This window comes from Vespa mandarinia, chromosome 18 (genome assembly GCF_050613455.1).
Source record: "Vespa mandarinia isolate Hongniang chromosome 18, ASM5061345v1, whole genome shotgun sequence".
Lineage (NCBI taxonomy): Eukaryota > Metazoa > Arthropoda > Insecta > Hymenoptera > Vespidae > Vespa > Vespa mandarinia.
The window spans coordinates 3,932,933-3,944,440 of NC_140827.1; the positions used below are offsets into that span (position 1 = coordinate 3,932,933).

The 11,508-nt window shown below is 25.1% G+C and overlaps 2 protein-coding genes across 4 annotated transcripts; one reads left to right on the forward strand and one right to left on the reverse strand.

The window, feature by feature from the left end:
* Positions 1–1,240: 1,240 nt before the first annotated feature.
* bmm (brummer) lies at positions 1,241–8,491 on the reverse strand. 3 transcript variants are annotated; one of them, XM_035874737.2, is made up of 13 exons: positions 8,093–8,491; positions 6,001–6,113; positions 5,798–5,931; positions 5,523–5,643; positions 5,365–5,448; positions 5,095–5,271; positions 4,837–5,012; positions 4,538–4,648; positions 4,079–4,236; positions 3,886–3,973; positions 3,615–3,708; positions 3,335–3,533; positions 1,241–3,255 (listed from the first exon to the last, which is right to left on the reverse strand). In XM_035874737.2, exons 1-13 carry the CDS (start codon positions 8,298–8,300, stop codon positions 3,008–3,010), a joined length of 1,911 nt encoding a protein of 636 aa, XP_035730630.2. In that variant the 5' UTR covers positions 8,301–8,491; the 3' UTR covers positions 1,241–3,007. The 3 variants fall into 3 exon arrangements, with proteins under 3 accessions (XP_035730630.2, XP_035730629.2, XP_035730631.2); XM_035874736.2 differs by having other exon boundaries at positions 1,242–3,255; positions 5,523–5,711; positions 5,812–5,931; positions 8,093–8,490; XM_035874738.2 differs by lacking the exon at positions 4,538–4,648 and having other exon boundaries at positions 1,243–3,255; positions 5,523–5,711; positions 5,812–5,931; positions 8,093–8,488.
* A 476-nt stretch (positions 8,492–8,967) lies between these two features.
* On the forward strand, positions 8,968–11,250 carry LOC118445367 (ataxin-10). Its single transcript, XM_035874744.2, has 6 exons — positions 8,968–9,358; positions 9,429–9,878; positions 9,959–10,476; positions 10,545–10,741; positions 10,885–10,948; positions 11,045–11,250. The coding sequence occupies exons 1-6, from the start codon at positions 9,240–9,242 to the stop codon at positions 11,224–11,226; spliced, it is 1,530 nt and encodes a 509-aa protein (XP_035730637.2). The 5' UTR covers positions 8,968–9,239; the 3' UTR covers positions 11,227–11,250.
* The last annotated feature ends 258 nt before the right edge of the window (positions 11,251–11,508 follow it).

Genomic DNA, 11,508 nt, shown 5'->3' on the forward strand with positions numbered 1-11,508 from the left:
GTGACGATACATAAAATTATAATGTAAATTAAATTATTTCTATATAAATAAGATATACATGGAAATATTTCAGTAACAACGAAGATTCGCAAAGATCTCTGTTAATTCTATATCTAGGAGGAAGCAGTCATAATTTCTATACATTAATAAAGTTGTAATATAGGATGCACAATATATGTATATATATTGTGTAAAATTCATTTAAGCAATGCAATTCTTATTTAATGAATTACATTAACATGAAATTTTGTATATTAAATATGCGTGCTGAAGAATTGGCAGTAAATCATTTGTAAAGAATCTATGATATATTCGATAAATAATATTAAAATACAGATATATATATGTATATATATATATATATATATATATATATATATATATATATATTCATATACATACATATATATGAATTTAAAGTATAATTCAAGTTTCAATGGATTTAATATTAATAAAAATTTGTGAATTGTACAGTGCAAAAAAAGAAAAAAAAGAAAAAAAAAGAGAAACAACTGATAGTATGAAAGTTTGAATTGTTTTTATGTAATAAACATTTTAATTAATCGTTTCCATGGAAATTATATTTTATTATAATAAGAAATTATTAACAACTAGTTATTTATGACCAAAATATAAAAAAATGTTCATCGAATTTGTAAACAAGGATAATTATGTAACATAATGTACATACTATATATTAAAAATATGTTACATAATAAAACAATCAAGAAAAGGTATTGAAGTCACAGCACTCGTTAGGCAGAATTTCCCCATTGGATTAATTAATGCACAATTGTAAATATATATTAATATAGTATCATTTACAATAAATAGTTATTCTTCATATTTCTAATGTAAGCCATAACCAACCGAAGAAGAAGTACTCCATTTAGTATAAATCTCTATGTAGTAAGAATAAAAACAAAAAAATGATTAATACAGAATGCTTCCTATAAAATAAGTAACGTTATAAATGAATAAAAAGCGTACAAATTTGTACAACTGAATAATAAAATGTTCCAGCAAATACCTTAAATATATATATATTTTTATAGTACCTGCATATTTCTCAATGCATGGCAATAAAAATTGCACGTGGTTTATATAGTTAATTATATATTAAAAAAATATTCTATACTATACGTACATATTCTATACTATATGTACACACATATATATACATATATATATGTATACATATATATATATATATATATATATATATATATATATATATATACACACACATACACACATTATTATACGTATTATCTATCACATGTGTTCTATAATAATATAATTTCTAAATATGCATAGTATATGAAAAATATATACAAAAGTAGAGAAAATAATGTAAAAAGTAAAAAATGATCCTTTCACAATTGCATACCATCATTCCTAAACTATGTCTTCAAGATTTTCTTATATTGAGAGTTTCCATAAAAAGAAATACAATTTAACTTTAATTAATTGTATTATATAGATTTTCTGTAATGAAAATTATTATATTGATACTTATATTAAAAATTTTTGTTTAATTCTACAATTAAATATATTGTTTTGTTATCACATCTAATACTCTTTATACATACTCTCATAAAAAGAAAATCTTTTATATATAAATCATATACGCGCGTGCGTGCATTCGCGCGCGCGTGTGTGTATATACATATATATATATATATATATATATATATATATATATACACATATTATATATATAGTAATTGTGTTCTAAATTCACAAGTATTCATGTGTAAAAGTTAAATTGTACATCTTGAATGTACAATCACATCTTGTGATGAGACTGATATATAACATTTCTTATACATAAATACTGAGAAACGATTTCTTTATAAATTTAAATAAAAAATAAAGTTCTTCGTCCCTACTTATCATGAATACAATACTCTTTGTGCATTATTGTAAATATTATTATATAGTTAGAATTCTAGTATATATCTATATAGTACATATAATTACAAAATATCTTTTTCCTATTGCAAAGAGATATCTAATGTTCAATTTTCCGAATAAATAATGGTAAAATTTGTAAGAACTAGATAGATATTTATGATTATATAATGTGAATAAACAATGCTTTTGAAAATCTTCGGTATCCCTAATTCTATATGCTTTGGAATATAATTTTGATTTGTTCAATACCTAATATAATTAGTAATTATTATAATATTTTTAAATTATTTAAAAAATTAGATATATTTTCTAGAAATATTAGGCAATATATATATATATATATACACACATATATATATATATAGATATTCAAATATTAAACGATATAATTATATTAATGTGTAAATCGATCTTCTTAATTTTATATAATAACAAAATTTAGTAGTTTAATTTATCAATAATTATTATAAAACTTCTGTTTAATAGCACCCAGACCCAGCTGTATGCAATCACAGATATTTCTTTGTAATATCACATAAATAGGCATGTGTGTTTCATTAAATCTTTAAATTAATTTCTATTGTGTGATAATAAAAACAATTAATTTATATCAATATTGAAAATAGAAGCTATAACGTTTAAAAGAAACGACATATGGCAAGCACAGTAATATAACTGTTATAGAAAACATTATCTAATTTTATATAAACATGACTTGAAAATATTTAAATATTAAAAAGATGTTAGATAAATTACAAATAAATCATTTAACTGTTAATATAATAAAATGTTCAACACCAATATTTCAGTCTACTCATGAGATCTGCGGAACACTTACTCAGTAAGTTTATAATAATAATAATAATATATCTCAGTTAGTAAATGATATTAATAACAAAATACTATAGAAATGTGCATTGCTGCAAATTATAATGTAACAAAACAGTTTTTCTTAAGAAAACCAAATAAACCTATATATAAAATATCGTTAAAAGAAAAAGTATACAGAAGTATCCAATATCCGTCTAAAGTATTGCACGTAATATTATATTGTAAATTGAGTTTTATATGATAAAAAAAAATATTTATCTTATATACTTAATGATGGTTGATCTACTTCTGGTCGACTATCAGGAGGATTGCATGGTTGTTGTTGTTGTTGTTGTTGTTGTTGTTGTTGTTCTTCTTCTTCTTCTTGTTTGCTCTTTTCCATTCCCCATTCGCTTTCAGGATCAGAAAAAATATTCGAATTGTCCAATATATCATCGTCTAAAGATATATCGGACAAATTCTCTAAGCTTTGTTGATTTGCTTCAGTGTAAAGAGATTCTGTTGTAACTGCAGTGAATACATCAAGTGTCTTAATGATTGTTAATTATTATAATAAATTTTTTATACATTAAAATATTTTAATTACCATCATTTAATGTATGCTGAGATAGCCAAGTAGGCTCATCCCAACCGTCAAATTGTAATTTTGTATTGGTCTCAATTTCATCAACAGATAATATTCCATGTGAGTCTGCGTCAGTTACATCAAATATTTCTGTTACCTGTACTTTATTATTTTCGTCCATGTAATAATATGCTATTACAGCTTCTTGATCCGTAGTTACCTATAATATTAACTATTTTCTCACATTCACTCAAAATTAATAAATTATTTATGTGAATTTAAATATTTTTAAATTATATACCTGTAATATATTTTCAAAAGTATCATCCACTATTCCAATATCTGACACATTTATAACACAATTTGTTTTATTATTACATTCTTTCCACGATTGTCTGTAAGAAAGTATTACTGAAGTGTAAAATAATATCTTAGAGAAGAAGAATCTAATATATATTTTTATTACGTCTAACTTTTAATTATTAATCAATTTAATAAATTAAAATAATAAAATAAAATAAAAGCCAGCAAATCAATATACAATTTGTAGAGTTAGTATAATGAATACTTACAATTCATTATACTGGAGTGTCAAATTTAAACTTTTTGGATTTTTACACAATGCATCATTGTTTTCTGTTGATTTAATATCATAAATATCTGTAAAATATATTGCATTATAAATATATGCTCTTATATACATTTTACATTTTTTTTTTACTTTGCATGATGCATAATGAAAATATAATAATTAACATTACTTACTAGATCCATATTCTGTAACAGCTAATTGACACTTGATTGTCTGAGGTATTGGTTGGTAATAGACATTGATTTGTGGAAATACATAAGTCAAATGTTCCAAGATATATCTACTCGCTTCAACAAGATTATTCCGTAATTTTGGAACATTTAATATAAATCTATAATTAAAATAATATTATATTATTCATTTCTATAGCTACGATATATACATATACTTGTGTCTGTGTGAATAATATAATAAGATGTAAAAAGGTTTATTCGAAAGTCAAGAATAAAAGTACAATTACTATAATAAAAAATATAGTAAGAATAACAAAGCATTAAACATGAGTATATTAGCATATTAGCTAAGGAGCATAAATATGAGTGTATGAATATATTAGCTGATTTAATAATACTACAAAAAAAATAGAAAAAGTATAAATAAAAGATATAAAAATTAGTACTTTTAATCCTTACCCTGAAGGTTTTAAATGTTTAGCACAATTCAATGCACATAAAGGTGTGCGAAGTACATTTCCAATTATTTTGTATTCCACATTATAAGTTTCTATTTTGTTACCAACCAAACTATTAAATCACATGCATAATGTTAGTAATAAAATCATGCAATATAGAACTCTTACATTCTAATAATTGCAATAATTAATAAAATGTTATTTAAAAAAATAGGAAACATTAGAAATGCAACATTAGAAAAATTAATGAAGCTGTATATACAAAATATAAAATTGATTTGTTAAGTAACATATACTTACTTCGTAAATGTTGCATACACTACATCTGCTGGCAATGTACAAGGTAAGCTAAGCAAGGAGAGTAACTTTATACTTCTATGTTTAAACAACCAATTAATAAGACCTTTATTTGCTGAATCTATGGCATCTTGAAATATAGTCAAAACGGTCTCTGGTAAATTAGCTACCAACGCTTCCTAAAATATATTATAATTTTTACTTGTCACGAATAAAAAAATCAGAGAATGAGTATACCAAAATAGACAATTAATATTTAACCTGTCTATGCATTTTACATTCTAAACATTCAGGATCATATTCGAAACTCTCATCTAGTGTCTCTGATACGACGAATGTAGATTGTACAGCAAGGCACCTAGTACAATTAATTAAGTTGTTGCGATGTAAAAATCTTAAAGCGTCATCAAATCCTTGTTTACACATATTGGATAAAATCTGAGAAAAGTATATACATACATATATACATATACTTAGAAATTTTTCTATACCAATTACAATTAATATTATGATTAAACTTTATCTTCTCACTTTTGGATTTGGTGGAAAAAGTATTCTAGCAAATCTACATATGTTTTGTTTTGAAAGTTCTATACTTGTATTTGCCACATTCACCTGAAAAGCGCAATAAAACGTTAATTTATATTTTTATATATTATATTTATTCTTATAAATGATATATAACTTACATGAAACAATTGAGATGATATATCTCTAGGACAAATATCACTTTCTCCGCAAAAAGGACTAACTGTAACAGTATTTTCATCAAGCGTAGGAAGATTATCACTGAAACCACCATCTATGTATCTGATTCCATGAAATCGTGGTGGCAATATACCAGAGAAAAAAGGAATAAATGAAGAGGCCAATAGAGCCTATATACAACGAGAACTTTCAGAATAAATATATGAGCATGTACCAAAAAACGTAATATTACACACTTTCAAATATTTTCTATTACCCTAAAATGTCTACCTGAAGTAAATCTTGTCTTGAGTTATAGTGCGAAACTATCACATTTTTTCCATCGTATACCCTGGTCAAAGAAATATGTAACTTTCCATTTACACGAATGTGTGCATCCTCTGGTAGAAACTAAAATGACAAAATTTATTTAATAAAATATAATGGTTTTCTTTTATACGTTATATAATATGAACATACTTTTTGTAAACTCTCCAACAATATATCATGTACATTAAATGATGGACTGAAAGCACCTAGTGTATGTTCTCTGGCTTCTCGTGCTACACGCAACACATTACTTGTAATTTCACCTGCAAAAATTGAGTCATAAAAATCCAACTTATAATATAAAAATAAAATTATTAATTCTATAGTAAGAAAGTATTCATATTTCAAACAATTACTCGAAATAATAAATATACCGATTTATGAAAAAAAGAATAAGATATCTATCAACATTCATACGATAATTCAAATTAATATCTTATAATTTCTTGATAAAATGTATTTATTCAGATAATATTAATGTTCTTTAGACTTGATATCAATTGATTTTTTAAAAAATAATTCTAAAAAATAATAATAATCTTTAAAAAATACACATATAAATTAGCAAATAAAATAAAAATGAAAAGAGATTACATACTATAATCTTATCAGATAAATTCTTTTATCCTAATCGTTTGTATCGTTTAATGTCTGAATTATTAACATTTAATAAAGAAGAACAAAGGAACAATTGGGAGAAATTTTATCTCTCTCAAGCACTTGATCTTTGTTCAATTTTATCATTATCTTTTTAATCAAATTTAAAATTAAAAATATAATAGATATATATGTGTACTACCTATGTCTCATTACGTTATATGATATAAAATTTAAAAATTTGAAAACAATTATATATACATGAAAGGATAATATTTATCCTGAATATTTGTGAATACAAATATATAATATTTGCTTTACTCAGTTTCTTTGTTACATGCAACTACGAATTGCGTGAGAGAATGAAAGAGAGAGATACAGAAAGATACGTACGTAGATTAATATAATAAATTATGTTTCACAAACAACCACGGGTTGAATTACATCATTTCAAAGTGATTTCATGGTCAAAGAAGAAAACAACTGTTGTTTACACACGAGATTATTCGAGATATAACAATTCGGCTTGCAATCGAAATGATAGAATTTTTATACATACAAATTTTTCGAAATTATAAATAATTATTTAGATTTTGAATATCATAAAATATGTTTATATGTACAAATACTGACATCGAAAATTAATATTATATAATTTTTTCAAATAAACATTAGCAGAGTCGTGATTTTTTTTTTTCATAGTGAACTAAAGATCAAGAAACTTTTGAGATCCAAAGTAAATATATGTAATCTCTATTATATCATCAGGATTAGATAAAGCAATTGGAAATAAATAGTAAGAGGTGTTGACAGTCTATCTCTAATTTGATCTCACTTGTATTGGAATTTCCTAGAAATTGAAGTCACTTATTAGGTAATTATTCATTGATAAATTCAATCTGTACATCATGTTCTATATGATATATATACACACACACACATACGCACATACATGCGTGTGTCTATATATATATATATATATATATATATGTATATATAGTTCTCATTAAACAATAGTATCAATAGCATTTATTGTAACTTCTTCGTTTACCATTACAAGCACCAATGTTACATCTTTCATAATATCTGGCTACCACCACAACTCTTATTTTGGAAAAATGTAATTGATAAATGGCCTTGCTACTACTTCCGATTATTCTATTCTAGGAATGTGATATAACCTACTTATTAGATACGTATATAGTGGTCAAGTTTATTAGATTTACAGATGAGTAATAAATAATTAAATATTAAAAGAAAGTCATTTAACATTACTGCGTTTTAAAGTTTATCACATTTATTCATACTGATTTGATCAACTACTATCAACTCATTTAATTCTACTCACGTTAATAATAATGATTTTCTTAAAAGAAAAAACAAAGAAGTATTATATTAAAAAGGAACACAATTTATGAAGCATATGTCATCATATCATTATATATATCTATAAATTATACAGTATTTGAATGAAAGCAATATATGAAAATTACTTTCTAAGAAATTAAGAATAACTTCTTGTAATCTCTCAAAGAGACATACAACAAAGGGATTTCTAAATAGACGTATTGCTCAATAGTATAAAGTATTAATGATTTAAGATATTTTATATCTATTAGATATATATACAAAGGAGTTCACTCACCGAGGGGTAAGTCACAAAGAAGACAGCAGGCAGCGATAGCACCAGCCGATGCTCCACTAATCTTATCCAGTAGCAAATGCGGTGCATATTTTTTAAAACATACTGCTACACCAACATGGTAAATACCAAGAAAACCACAGCCAGCGAAAGATAAATTCATGTTGTAAAATCTATTTAAATATTTACCCCCTATACAATTTTCTTTCATTGACTAATTTTATTCTAAACGGAAGACAAGTTGCTAATAAAAGGCACTGTGTTTATAAATATTTTTATTATTAGATTATATATAACACCACCAGCAAATGTAATAACTCGAATAAAATTGTAACAGCAAATGTAATAACTCGAAACGTCCTCACTACTGTGCGAACAACAGCTGTTTTCACGAAACACTGAGAGATAATCTTCAGAATGGATAACAAAAAAAAAAACATTACATACAAGTAAAGAGATATAACTTGTGTGATGACGTGATTCGTAAATGCGTAGGCTTATTCCTTATTGGTTGATGATAAGTGGTGTGGTGATCGCTCCACCCATCAATGCGTATGTGTTTTGTGTTAATGCGATTTTTTAAACGATTTTTTTATCAAAAATACAAGGATACATTTTAAATCTTTCCGCATCTGATTTCTCTATAAAATCTGCATTGCTCTAAATTAATATTATAAATCTGATTGACTTAAAAGGTCAAGAGGTTAAGCACTTAACCTCTATAAGTATGCTAAAATATATACAGAGATTTTATACATTATTGTATAAAAATTGACGTCATACTCTTTCGACACTCGTGAACGCGTAATATTGACAAATATTTTTCTGATTATATAATATTATAAATTATTTCGTTTTATTTTTTTTCTCAGCTAAATATTTGTCGATGTATAGTTTGAATTCTATGAGACGACGTAAAACGTTAATCGCACTGTTTATAAGTATAAACTTATTACGTAATTAGATCTGCGATCTTAATGAAGCTTTGTTTCAATCTATCTACATGTGCGCGCTTATATATGTAGATGTGTACGTGTACAAATACGTACGTATTTAATATAACGCAATAAATAAAAATAAAATATATATACAAAAAATATATATTTGAGAAAAATATTAGAAATTGCGTATATAAACGTTTGAATAAATCATGAATATAATAGATGAGAATAATTTGTTAAATATATTAAATACAAGTTTGGTGACTCGTAATTGGAATGATTTATATGACAGTCTTAATCCAAAGTCTTTCGGCATTATTAAATCCAGGTATATACAAATTTAAAATTATTATGTATATATTTATTTCTAAGTGAACTAATAAAAGATTATGTTTCAGGCAATTATTTAAAGTATTAGCAAAAATTGCTGAGATAATTGTGAACGAGGAAAATGATATACCCGATAAGCTTAAAATTATATTATTGAAATGTTTGGGCAATTCTTGTTTAAATGTCTACACGCATGCAGATTATGAATCGAATAATACAGAATATGGAAAATATTGTAAAAAATTGTATGCTAACTTAGCAGAAGATAGATTAAAATTTCAATATGAACTACAGGAAGAAAATATCTGCTTTCCATATAATGGTATTGCAGAGTGGACTGTAGATTATATTATTTTAAATTGTGATGTTGCATTGTCTGAAGAACAAATACAAGTGTTAAGATTATGTATACAGTTTTTATGTAATCTTTTTACGTTCGCTTGCAACAATAGAAATTTATTGCAATGTAAAAGGATAAAGAATTATTTAAATGGTACAACATTCCAAAATGCTATTATGTAAGTTTTTTTAATGACTTTTTTAAGAATACTAAAAATTTTCTATTTTTCTTCTGTACCAAAATTTAAATTGTTTCTAGAAAATTCATATGTTTTGAGGATATTTCAGTGGCCAGAGCAGCTTGTATGTTCATACATAATGCCTTGAAAAAATTTGGCCAAGATTATTTTACGTGGAATGATAAAATCTATGTATGTTCTCAATTGTTAAAGAAAGTTGAAGATTTACAATGTGCAAAGGATGCGTTGCTATGTCTGTTAAATCAAGAAAATGTATTTAAAAGCGTTTATGAAGATATCTCAATGGAAAATAAGTTACATTTACTTCAAATAATTCACGAAGAGGCTCAGAATGTGATTTATCGACATGAAAAAAGTGACACAGGATTTACTTTCTGTCAGAAGCTTATCGACTTTTTGTCAGATCGCTTTTGCAAAAGAAGTGATCTTATATTAAAAACAAAAGACACGTATTTAAATAATTTTGAGCCTATGGAAATAATTATCCTTCTTGACATATTAGGAGTGCTTACATCAGAGGCCACAGATGAACTTTACATCATACAGAATAATAGAAGTCTTCTTATAAATTGCTGCTGTAAGTATTGATATATTAAACAAATATTATAAGATCAACTTTTGATTCATTATTATTTTTATCTACAGATTTATTGAAATCTTTACATATGTGTGGTAAAGAATCAGAGAATTATTTTACATCTATACAAAGATTGAGTGACGTAGCACCATCTACACAAAAAAGAGAACATGATCTAGAACACCATCCTGCTTTTGGCTTTAAAGCAGGTTTAATAAGAATAATTGGGAACATGTCATACAAGAATAAAAAATGTCAAGATATTGTAAGTAATACTGGAAAAAGATTTTTTTCAATGTATGCATTCATCATCGATAAATATAGAATCTTCTTATCTTAGATTACGATGACGTTTATAAAATATCGAATCTTTTTTATCATATAATTGACAAATGATTTAAATTTCAGATCCGTGAAACAGACACTATTCCTTTACTTTTTGATTGTTGTAATATCGATGCCCGAAATCCATGTATCCTTTCGATAATCATTAATAGATTTTTATTTTTTTCATTCTTATATTCGATCTAATAATTTTATTTTCCTTGAATAATAATCTATTCAACAGTAATAATGCAGTGGATTATCTTAGCGATTCGTAACCTGTGCGAAGAAAATTTGGAAAATCAAGAAATTATTCGTAATTCTACGAAAATCGGTGTTATGGATAACACTATTTTAAAAGAAATGGGATTAACTCTACAGGATAACGAAAATGGAAAATCTATCGGAATCGTACCGTTATTATGAATCAATAAAAACTTATTAATATAATTGTCTCATTTGCATCATTTTATTCTTCATACATATCTCATTTGTTTTTATTAGTCAATTACCGATCGAGCAAGTTTATTATATTGATAAAACTTTTGTTATCGTGTGTTGATAAATAATAGTAGGTTTCTGTTTTACCGACCGAGCTGAATTTAGTACCAATGGTAAAGCTCTGTTTTATTGGCCGGATAGAAAATGTCGATAATAGTACGTTCTATATGTGCGAGATATAAATGAATATATATAATATGTATATGT